The following is a 12,773-nucleotide window of genomic DNA, read 5'->3' as shown; positions in this document are numbered from 1 at the left end:
ACAATTTTGTCTCTGGTGTCTTTTGACAGCTCTTTGGTCTTGCCCATGGTAGTAGTTGGCGTCTGACTGACTGTGGGGTGGACAGGGGTCTTTAAAGAGCTTAGACAGGTGCTACTAAGTTAGATTAATGTATGGAGTAGAGGTGGACTTTTTAAAAGGCACAGTAACAGGTCTTTGAGAGCCAGAATTCTTGCTGTTTCTTAGGTGTTCAAATACTTATGTTCAGCAGTGCAAGACAAATAAATTCTTTAAAAATCATACTATGTGATTTCCTGAATTTTTTTTTTAAATTCTGTCTCTCAGAGTGGGAATGCACCTACAATGTGAATTTCAGACCCCTCCATGATTTCTAAGTGGGAGAACTTGCAAAATTGCAGGGTGTTCAAATACTTCTGTTCCTCACTGTATATGCACATATGAACGTAGACACATGTGCCGAGACGCCTATGCATGAAATCGTTGATTTGAATATACCCTGCGCACACTAGAGTAAGAGCAATAAATCTAGAACAAGATCTCCTCCATAACACTAAACTGATGGCATGTATGGACTTTTAAAGCATTGCCCATAGAAAATATAGGGTACTGAAGTTTGTTGCCATTTCAAGGGTGCACTTCAATCTAAGGTTTGACATGTTGGTTATCTATTTACTCAGTGCAACCTCGTATTTTATATTTTACCAAAAATGTGGGTAATTTATTGCGTTGGTTTGCCCTAAAATTCACTTTAGTGTGTTTTTAACTGAAATGTTGTGTTTTTTAGACCGTTGCAGTAAAGGTCCAGTTTGCTATGTGACATAACACATTGGAACTACCACTATTTTATTCTCTAGGGTGTCTGCTTTCAGAAAATATATAATGTTTGGGGATTTGTGTAATCTTCAGACCTAACATGATTTTTTTAAACATATGTGCAAAAACGGTGAAGATTTTATGACACATTGAGGTAGATTTACTAAAACTGGAGCACTCAGAATCTGGTGCAGCAGTGTATGATAGCCAATCAGCTTCTAACATCACCTTGTTCATTTAAGCTTTCGCAATAAAACGGGGATGCTGATTGGTTTCTCGGCAGAAGTGAGCCTGTTTTTGCACTCTTCAGGTTTAGTAAATAAACCCCATTGCGGGATATGGATATCTAATTGCTGGACTGTGTTTTTAAATTATTCATAATATTTATTTTTGCATTTAGTGGGACATTTATACTGTATGTGTATACCCTTTGGACCACTGATACATACCTGGTTTGTAGTATATGCAAATGAGTTTTATTATATAGGTACATGTGTCATGCACATGGCTCATTTGATTTGTGATTCATAATACGTTTTTCAACATTTATGTGATGGATGTACTGTATATATTTTTGTTTTTATTTCATTATTGAACATGGTTTATAATTTTTAGTTTATTCTTGGAAGTTTTTTTAACTGCTTCATCTCTGCCACATAGCAGAAATACTGCTACAAGGCGGCAGCTGTGCGCAAAATCACGTATATATACATGTAATTTTGCATTTCTGGGTAGGTGGCACCAAGTCAGTTCCCCCCAGTGTCAGAATTCCCGCTGCAATCCTGCTATAAGTCGCTGATCGCCAGCATTACTAGTAAATTTTGTTTTAAAAAGACCAATATATATACCACCATTTGTAAACACTATGACTTTCACATAAATCAATCCATTTACACGTATTGGGATTTTTTTTTAGCAAAGACGTAGCAGAATATATTTTGTCCTAAATTTTTGAGGAAATCTGATTTTTCATTTTTTTTTACCGGACATGTTTAATAAAGTAAAAAATATAGTTTTTTTTCTCAAAATTGTCGGTCTTTTTTTTATAGCGCAAAAAATAAAAAATGCACAGACGATCAAATACCATTGAAAGAAAATTCTATTTGTGGGGGGAAAAAGGATGCAAATTCCATTTGGGTGCAGCATTGCATGACCACGCAATTGTCAGTTAAAATAACGCAGTGCCGTAAAGCAAAAAATGGCCTGGTCAGGAAGGGGGCTAAATCATCTGGAGGGCAATATTATTATTTAGCTTGTGTTGTGATTGCGCATATTAGTGGCAGAAGCTCCCTGTAAGCACTTAGTGCACTCTCTGAAGCACTTGGTAGGGCGTTTTTCTGTATTTGGTGGTTATTGGTAGTTTTGGTAGTAGCGCAGGGATTTTCTATATATCTTAGTTTATTAAAGGTGAAGACTAGTCATTGGACCAAAAGCTCCAGCCTAGGGGCATTCTGTGTTAAGAGCCGAGTATGTTTCTCTGTATAGAGCCAACAGAAAACAATCCAGAGTCACATCAGCTGGTGAAAAGGATCATATACAACAGACACAGCAGAAATGCTTACTAATAATTTGCATATCTTACAAAAAATGTCCCTAAAAACAGACAGTTCTATAGATAAACAAATCATTACCTGCAGCTGTCCACTGCTAAAAAAACACGGCTGTACTCTAGTTTATATATAACAATGCTGAAATGACACCAATGGGGAATAGTTTCTATATTCCATCTACAATATACAAACTGTTTTGCCAATGACTAGATTCTCTTGTTATGTTATTGGTCCTACAACAGTTTCATGCACTCTCAACATATTGATAGGAAAACCGCTTGTGAACCGTATATTTATTGTTATTCTGTATAAAATGTAGGGTGCATTAAAATAAAAATGAATGTCCTGAACTTTACCACCCCAACATTCCTAAATCCAGTTATGGAAAAGACGGTTAGTGTGAGGGTGATATTGTAGATAGTACATCACCGATAACCAAAGTATTACACCTGGGAATGATGTTCAATTGTTTGGTGTGTTGTTGAAGAATATGTAAACCTAACATTTCATATTCCTGATATGTGCCTGCTCTATCATGTACTTGTATGAAAAGTATCCTGTTCTCTTTGAATTACTTTCTTTGTGTGAAATCCCTGGTGTTCCTGCCAGTCCCTCTGCTTTCTTATTAATAACTGACCACACTAGGCAGGAAAGCACAGCGAGGTCAGTTTTTCTAGCTTTGCTGGGAACTCAGTGTGCTCTCCTCCTATGATCAGACATCTGCTCACATGCCTTCCCCCGCACAGCCATTCACTTGGAAGATTAGTGTTCTGCTGTTTCTCCTCCCCTAGCTCTTAAGAACAAGATGTCTTCAACTTACAAGCCGACCTCAATGCACTGTGTAATTGGGCAATTATGTGGCAAATGAAGTTTAATGTTTATAAATGTAAGGTTATGCACTTGGGGGCTAAGAATTTGCATGCATCATACATACTAGGGGGGGGGGGTACAACTGGGGGAATCAATGGTGGAGAAGGATCTGGGGGTTCTGGTAGATCACAAATTTAATAATGGCATGCAATGCCAAGCTGTGGTTTCTAAAGCGAGCAAAATCCTCTCTTGTATTAAAAGAGGTATAGACTCCAGAGAGAGAGATATCATATTACCCCGGTACAAATCATTAGTAAGACCTCATCTGGAATATGCAGTTCAGTTTTGGGCACCAATTCACAAAAAGAACATTGGGGAACTGGAGAAAGTACAGAGAAGGGCAACCAAACTGATAAGAGGCATGGAGGAGCTCAGCTATGAGGAAAGATTAGAGGAACTGAATTTATTCTCTCTTGAGAAGAGGAGATTAAGGGGGGATATGATCAAGATGTATAAATACATCAGTGGTTCATATAGTGAACTCGGTGTAGAGCTATTCACCCTGAGGTCATCACAGAGGACAAGGCAGCACTCTTTACATCTGGAGGAAAAGAAATGTAATCTCCAAATACAGAAAGGTTTCTTCACAGTAAGAGCTGTGAAAATGTGGAATAGACTACCTCAAGAGTTGCTTCTGGCCAGCTCAGTGGACTGCTTTAAAACAGTCCTGGATTCTTTCCTAGATACACAGAATATAACTGGATACTAACATTTATAGGTAAAGTTGATCCAGGGAATATCCGATTGCCTCAGGAATTTATTTTTTTTCCCTGCAGGAGCAAATTGGATCATGCTTTGCTGGTTTTTTTTTTGCCTTCCTCTGGATTAATTGTGGGTTTAGGATTATAACTTTTTTTTTTTAATGGTCAAACTGGATGGACTTTTGTCTTTTTTCAGCCAGACTAACTATGTAACTATGTATGTGATCACTTATAAAAAAGGGGTGAAAAGGGTATTTATAATTTTTTTTATATCTGTACACAAATGTTTTGCCTTTCATTTCTATTTTAAACTGAATGGGTTGTTTTACAAGGTGAGGGTTTATATATTCTTTAAAACTGAGCTCCACCCAAAAGGGGAAGTTACACTTTAAGCACTGATCCCTTGCTCCCGATGAGGAATTGGCACCTTTGGTGATTGGAAGCGGAAGTTGTCCTTCTGTCCTTCACCCTCCCTCCCCATAGTCTCCTGGGACACATGACAGGTCCCAGAAGACTACCTGACCATTCACAAGGTGCAGTGCTACTCGCGCATGCACAGTGGGCACCCAGCTCTAAAGTTGTCACAGCCGGGTGCCCACACTTAATTTGCCAGCACCAGGAAGAGAGGACTGCCGGTGAAACCAGATGTGGTAAATACACCACTGAATCATGCGTCAGGTGAGTGTTTGTTTTTTAAAAGTCGGCAGCTACAGTTTTTGTAGCTGCTGACTTTTATTTTTTTTATCTTTGACTTGAGCTCCGCTTTATTATCTAATAAAGGCCATAAAAATGAAATTCATAGGTCAGAGCAGATGAAGTACATACAACAGTCATTCTACAACAACAAGCAGCAATATAATTGTACTGTAATTAATCACATTAAAAGTTGACATTATAGTTGGTACTTGTATAGGAAAATATCAGTCAATAAACATTAAACAGTTTGTTTTGTATCAGTTTAAGCAGGCCTAGGCCAAAATAATATTTAGCCATTTGTTACAATGTTATACATATCTATCCCTGCCCGAAGTAAACGTTTTCACAGCAATCCTGGTACACACAAGGTTACACTTACATAAATACTGACATAAGCATTGTTTGAGTTTAGTAATAAAAAGATGTGAAATGATGGTCATCTGTATGAGCCCTTAGCCCTTGTTTCACACTGGATGCAACTTTTAAATCACGCTACTTCACTTGAAGTAGCGTGATTTCAAAGCTGCAGGTCAGTGTGCTTTCAGGTGTGACTTTAGATCACCCCACAGATTTTCGATCGGATTCAGATCTGAGCTCTGGCTGGGCCATTCCAAAATTTTAATCTTCTTCTGGTGAAGCCATTCCTTTGTTGATTTGGATGTATGCTTTGCATCATTATCATGCTGAAAGATGAAGTTCCTCTTCATGATCAGCTTTCTAGAAGAAGCCTGAAGGTTTTGTGCCAATATTGACTGGTATTTGGAACTGTTCATAATTCCCTCTACCTTGACTCAGACCCCAGTTCCAGCTGAAGAAAAACAGCCCCAAAGCATGATGCTGCCACCACCATGCTTCGCTGTGGGTATGGTGTTCTTTTGGTGATGTGCAGTGTTGTTTTTGCACCAAACATATCTTTTGAAAAAATGGCCAAAAAGTTCAACCTTGGTTTCATCAGACCATAACACATCTTCCCACGTGCTTTTGGGAGACTTCAGATGTGCTTTTGCAAAATTCAGCCGGGCTTGGATGTTTTTCTTCATAAGAAAAGGCTTCCATCTTGCCACTCTACCCCATAGCCCAGACATATGAAGAATATGGGAGATTGTTGTCACATGGACCACACAGCCAGTACTTGCCAGATATTCCTGCAGCTCCTTTAATGTTGCTGTAGACCTCTTGGCAGCCTCCCAGACCAGTTTTCTTCTCGTCTTTTCACCAATTTTGGAGGGATGTCCAGTTCTTTGTGATGTCACTGTTGCGCCATATTTTCTCCACTTGATGATGACTGTCTTCACTGTGTTCCATGGTATACTCTATCTAATGCCTTGGAAATTCTTTTGTATCATTCTCCTGACTGATACCTTTTAACAACGAGATCCCTCTGATACTTTGGAAGCTCTCTGTGGACCATGGCTTTTGCTGTAGGATGCGACTAAGAAATTGTCAGGAAAAACCTACTAGAACAGCTGAACTTTATTTGGGGTTAATCAGAGGCACTTTAAATGATGGCAGGTTTGTACTGACTCCTATTTAACATGATTTTGAATGTGATTGCTTCTGAACACAGCTACATCCCCAGTTATAAGAGGGTGTGCACACTTATGCAACTGCAATATTTTTGTTTTTTATGTTGACTCCTCCCCCTAAAAGATTTCAGTTTGTTTTTCAATTGAGTTGTACAGTTTGTAGGTCACTGTCGGAGATCACTGCCGCGATGGGCTCGGCGCACGCGCAGTGCACCGCCCTGTGCAGGAACGCGGGCACTGGGACCTGGCCGACCGCAACGAGCGAGTTCGCGCATGCGCAGTAGGGACCGCGGGCGTGCGCGTGGCACCAATGACAGCGCAGGGTGGGATATTTAAATGGCCCTGAGCTGTCATTCAGTGCATTCTGGTCTTCCCTGTATCCTGTGTCTGCGAACCTGTGATTTGTAAATTGCTGACCCGGATTGTGCTCTGACCTTGCTATATTCTCCTGCCCAGACCCTTGCTTTGCCTGACCTCTCTCTTGGATGCCTCCTATTGGATCTGACCTGCTGTTGCTGACCTGGCGTGTGACCCGACTATTCTCTGCCCGCTGCCTTGTACCGTACCGTCCTCTCTGTTACCGACCCGGCCTGTTTGACTTCGCACCTGCTCAGCCATCCATCCATCCGTCCCTCCCAGGGGGCTTCAGACCTCCTCATATCAGGCTCTCCCCCGTGGGAGCCCTCGGCGTATACCACTACCACTGACGGGTTTACCCAGTAGCCACGACCTGGTCTCAGGGTGCTCCAAGTCCATCCCCACCATCAGGGGCCCTGGTGAACAAGCACCTTGGAACTTAGATTCCATGCTCTGGGGACGCCTATTCAGTGGAGTGCTAGTGGTACCGCCGGGTGGTCCCTTACAGTCACATTAAAGGTGGAAAAAGTTCTGAAATGTTTTATCTTTGTCTCATTTGTTTACATCACAGAAACATGACATTTTAATGGGTGTGTAGACTTTTTATATCCACTGTATGCAGGCACCATGAAATGGGAGATCAATCAGCTACAGCTCATGAGACTCCTTGCAACCCCTGATGGAACCTTTGTTGAGAATTGATTGTCTAGAGCAGTGGTCGGCAAGCCGCGGCTCGCGAGCTACATGCGGCTCTTTACACACTCTAATGCGGCTCTTCTGTGTGCCGAGCGCCCGCTCCCCTCCCTCCTCTCGGGCGGCCGCCCCAAAAGTCAGGACTCTGCAGCTAGCCCAGCAATGGGCAAACTACGGCCCGCGGGCCGTATACGGCCCGGTGAACCTTTTAATCCGGCCCGCGGAGCGTGGCAAACATTGGCTGTCAGGATGTAGGCGGGGCAGCGTGACGAACTCCTCTCCTCTCACAGTCCGCCCTGAAGACCGGAACGGCGCGGGAACACGGCGAGAGGAACGCGCGGAGCAAAGGTAAGTGAATTGACACAATATGGGGAATGAATTACTATAGGGGGGATGAATTATTATAGGGGGGATGAATTACTATGGGGGATGAATTACTATATGGGGGATGAATTACTATATGGGGGATGAATTACTATGGGGAATGAATTACTATATGGGGGATGAATTACTATATGGGGGATGAATTACTATGGGGGATAAATTACTATATGGGGGATTAATTACTATGGGGGATGAATTACTATATGGGGGATGAATTACTATGGGGGATGAATTACTATATGGGGGATTAATTACTATGGGGGATGAATTACTATGGGGGATGAATTACTATATGGGGGATGAATTACTATATGGGGGATTAATTACTATGGGGGATGAATTACTATGGGGGATGAATTACTATATGGGGGATGAATTACTATATGGGGGATGAATTACTATGGGGGATGAATTACTATATGGGGGATGAATTACTATGGGGGGTGAATTACTATATGGGGTATGAATTACTATGGGGGATGAATTACTATATGGGGGATGAATTACTATATGGGGGATGAATTACTATGGGGGATGAATTACTATATGGGGGATGAATTACTATGGGGCATGAATTACTATATGGGGGATGAATTACTATGGGGGGTGAATTACTATATGGGGGATGAATTACTATATGGGGGATGAATTACTATATGGGGGATTAATTACTATGGGGGATGAATTACTATATGGGGGATGAATTACTATGGGGGATGAATTACTATATGGGGGATGAATTACTATGGGGGATGAATTACTATGGGGGATGAATTACTATATGGGGGATGAATTACTATATGGGGGATGAATTACTATGGGGGATGAATTACTATATGGGGGATGAATTACTATGGGGGATGAATTACTATGGGGGATGAATTACTATATGGGGGATGAATTACTATGGGGGATGAATTACTATATGGGGGATGAATTACTATGGGGGATGAATTACTATATGGGGGATGAATTACTATGGGGGATGAAATACTATATGGAGGATGAATTACTATGGGGGATGAATTACTATATGGGGGATGAATTACTATGGGGGATGAATTACTATGGGGGATGAATTACTATATGGGGGATGTATTTTCAGTTTTAAAAATGTGGCTCTCAAAATAAATTTCAATCGTGGTTTTGGCGAGATTTGGCTCAGTTTAAAAAAAAGGTTGCCCACCACTGGTCTAGAGGAAGTTCCCTGCAATGACATCATTCCAAAACCATACAAGAATAAAGTACGTATGTAGTTTATTCTCCTCTGTCTCCTGTCCTGGGTATACCTAGAGTTGTTATTCTGCCTAATCTCCCAGTGGTCCAGGATCAGGTTCTGCTATGCCTCCTATTTCCTCCAGGCTTAGCGGTCAGCCTTCTCTCTTGCCCACATGATCAGCTCAAGTGACATTGCATATCTCACAAAGTAATACGTGCCCATTTGCAATATCTTGTTGTTCAGAATTAAAATTTATTGAGAAAATAAAGATTGATGTCATGCAGGCATTTTGTTGTTGTGTACATAATTACACAATGTACAGTGGTAAACAGAACATGTAAGGCAGACAAGGTGTGGCATCCACGAGACTGCCTTCTTTAAGGATTTCCAGCATAGTGTACCCAGTTGGAAGGACAGATCTGATGACCACATGCCGTGCAAAGGAGGAAAGGGAAACAAGGGAAGGTAGTAAGTTGTAGGTAGAATAGGAGGAGAGGAGAAGAAGGTGAGAGTGATTAGACAAGGAGGGATAGAAAAGGCAAGACTTTCACAGGTAATGGAGATACAATAAATTATCATACTAAAGCTAATAAGTACCTAGTATGTACCTGTACCATTTACTTGTATGAAAAAGGATCCTGTTCTATTTGTATTGCTTCTTTTGTGTGAAATCCCTAATGTTCCTGCCAATTCCTTTTCCTATTAAAAACTGACCATGCTAAGCAGGAGAGCTGTGTGGTTAGATTTCTGTCTGTGCTGGGAGCTAATCCAATGATCAGGCTTGTGCTGACCCACTGCACAGCCATTTACTGAGAAGACCAGTATTCTGCTGTTTCTCCTCCCCTAGCAGCTTATACAGCTAAGAACAGAGGGTATGGGATCACTTAAAAATGGCGAAAAAAGGTATTTATAATTTTTTTAATGTATACACAAATGTTTTGCCTTTCATTTCTATTTTAAACTGAATGGGTTGTTTTACAAGGTGAGGGTTCACATATACTTTAAAGCTCTTCTAATGTCACCTCTAACTACAAAAAAGATACACCCTTGGGACTTTAATGCAGCTAATAAAATATCACACATATATTTATATATAAAGATTTGTATGCTTTATTTTACACAAAATACCTAAAAAATACTCGTTATATAAAATCTCTCTAATAGCTTTGACAAAGTTTGTTTGACATCATCCTCTATGTGGGGTCAAGAAACAAGAAAGGCAATACAAATTAGTACACATAATAGTCCCTGATGGCTCAGGGCCAGAGCTACTAGAGAGATTTTATATAATGAGTATTTTTTATATGTTTTTGTAAAATAAAGCATACAAATTTTTATAAATAAATATATGTGTGGTATTTTATTAGCTGCGTTAAAGTCACAAGGGGGTATCATTTTTGTATTTATAATGTTTTGGGGACGAGGAGCTGATACTCTAATTCCCTTTGTTCTAAGGTCACCTCTAGCCCAATCTTAAAAAAATCCATAAAGTAGTGAGAAATGCCAGATTATCATATGGTATATGGTACGGTATGGTAACCAACACTGGACATCTTACCTAATAATGTTAACCCCATTCTGTGTCATTAGGACGTACAAAGCTGTTCATAACACTGCCCCAAACTACATCACCGACCTGATATCCATTTACCACCCAAAACGTACTCTCCGCTCCTCAGAAGACCTCCTACTCTCTAGTTCCCTGGTCTCCTCCTCCCATGCCCATTTCCAGGGCTTCCCCCATCCTCTGGAACTCACTACCCCAATCCATCAGACTGTCACCCTCCTCACCTTTAGGTGCACCCTGAAAACCCATCTCTTCAGGGAAGCCTACCCCGCCCTCACCTAATTGCCGATCTCCACTCTTCCTACCACTCCATCCCCCACAGCTATTTCCTCCTGTACCACTATCCGCTCCCTCCTAGATTGTAAGCTCCAAGGAGCAGGGCCCTCGAACCCCTCGTGTATTGTATTGTATTGTTACTGTGCTGTCTCATGTATTGTCTCCCATTATAATGTGCAGCGCTGAGCAAACTGTTGGCGCTATATAAATACTGTATAATAATAATAATTAGGAAAAGGTCAGTAATTATCTTGATAGTCCATTATTGATAATGTATTGTTAAACTGAATATATATATGCATTTATCTACATTACATATCTTATATATGTTAAACCCATTCATAAAACATATTGAACAAGAAAAGGAAAGACCACCCCTATAGCAAAGAGAGACCTCCCATAGTGGAAGTTAAACAACCAGCTAAAATATTGTCTGATTGAACAGTAATCAATACCAATGTGTAATGAATCACTCAGAGGCCAAAAACTACTTAGCATGAATTATCGTGTTCATGAGTAGGCACGGCATAAATATACAGTACATAATATACAGGACTCTAGTATTATTATAAGAAGAAAGCAATTCTCACAACGTAACTAACAAACTTTCCTATTCAGGAACATATCCAACAACAAAGCTCTTTGTCCTTAAGAACTAGAGAGGTGGTAAGAAACACCATGTACCTTGTTACCCCCAAAATAACTCACCCCAGAGCAGCAGACACAGAAGCCCTAGCAGCTGTTGACTCTTCCGCATGGCTTGAGGAAGTGTGAGCTTCATGGGCCGTTCATGGCACTTCAGCCAGCTTCATTGTGTCACAAGGTTAGTGCAAGGAACCAGAAAATCCAGATTGCAGCACTCCTCTCTGCCCCGGAATGTCCAGGGAAATCAGTGTGATCATATTGAAAGGCTGAAGTCGAATGTCTCTGCTGCTTCTCAGGCATGCAAGGGAACCTGTTCTACAGCTATTGTGATATAGACAAAGTGATGTAGACAAAAGGACTCTTTAACGTGACTCAGATATTTAAATTCAAAGATTTCTTAATACAGTAAATATGATATATGCCATTTACACAACACAATTAATGTTTATTTGCAGATCAAAGGGAAATGAGTGATAAGGAAAAGGGATCGGTAAGGTTATCTGAATATAGAAAAACAGCACAGGGAACAAAGAACATCTAGGCCCTGTTCAAACCTGTTACCCTGCAGTGAAGCGCATGTGTTTTACTACAGAAAAATTAAAGTAGAAAACCAATTACTATTGGACTGATTTATATTGAAGTACAAATGCTGTTATCTGCTCTTCAGGACATGCATTTTATAGGCCAGTCATAAAATACACAACGCAGTGTAGAGCCAGAGGTGCCCCAAGGAGTTCTCTCTGCTGAAAGGATATCTATGTAGCACCCTCTAGTGTGTTCCAGATAGGTAAATTTAGCTTGGCTCACAGAGTAGTTGAAGTGAGCATGTCTGTGTGTGTTGGGGGGGGGGATGTCAAGCTCAAGTCAGGATGGAGAGTTTTGCAGGTCAGGCCTCTGTCACCTTCCCCTGGTTCTGGAGGTCTGTGGAAACTTCTAGAAACTAGTGGGCGGAGGGGCAGAAGCAAGGATCTGAATATTTATGGAAGTCTGACCAATCCCAGGCAGGATGCCTGCAGTCTGGTGAGATGGGCCTATAAATATTAAAGAGCCTAACCAGCAGGGGAGTGTGGTGATCGGGTGAAAGATGGAGTGCTGAAGATCGTGAGGCCTGGGAGGGGACCCTGAGGAGGGAGAGGGAAGGAGAGAAAGCAGGAGAGAGCGAACTTCACTACCGTCAAGTCCTACCCAGGAGACACCCTGCTCAGCATGGAAGACTAGCACAGCGAAAGGCCTGGACAAGCAGTCTTATCCAAAGCAGCAGAATACAAGGGACAGTGTGAGCACTTCTACACCCCCAGGGCCTATAAGGGAGAAGGCTGCCAGATGCAATATCCAGCATGCTTTCACGGGACAGTGATAACCTAAATCCTTTGCTCTGGAACACTTCACTAAGTAGCCAGGTGGGCTGATATTTTCTTACAAAGTGTTGGGACTTTATAGGTCTCATTCAGGGGACATAGACCTCCTAAGAGAGGAACATTTGCTACTGATCATCTA

The 12,773-nt window shown here is 41.2% G+C and overlaps 1 protein-coding gene across 2 annotated transcripts in view; it reads right to left on the bottom strand.

Annotated features, from left to right (window-relative positions):
- Window positions 1–11,531, bottom strand: part of LOC149474202 (disintegrin and metalloproteinase domain-containing protein 9-like) — an 81,052-nt gene extending 69,521 nt beyond the window's left edge. The window contains exon 1 of one of the 2 annotated variants that reach the window (XM_089668861.1): window positions 11,340–11,531. In XM_089668861.1, the coding sequence (XP_089524987.1) occupies window positions 11,340–11,412 (73 nt within the window). In that variant the 5' untranslated portion in view covers window positions 11,413–11,531. The remainder of the gene's footprint in view (window positions 1–11,339) is intronic. The other variant, XM_089668870.1, reaches the window with a different exon arrangement.
- Window positions 11,532–12,773: the final 1,242 nt, after the last annotated feature.

The sequence above is a fragment of the Staurois parvus genome, unplaced genomic scaffold (assembly GCF_062004578.1).
Source record: "Staurois parvus isolate SC_StPar_1 unplaced genomic scaffold, SC_StPar_1.0 ptg000009l, whole genome shotgun sequence".
Classification (NCBI taxonomy): domain Eukaryota; kingdom Metazoa; phylum Chordata; class Amphibia; order Anura; family Ranidae; genus Staurois; species Staurois parvus.
Note: the sequence above shows the minus strand (reverse complement) of the source record. Positions and strands in the feature narration are given on the sequence as shown.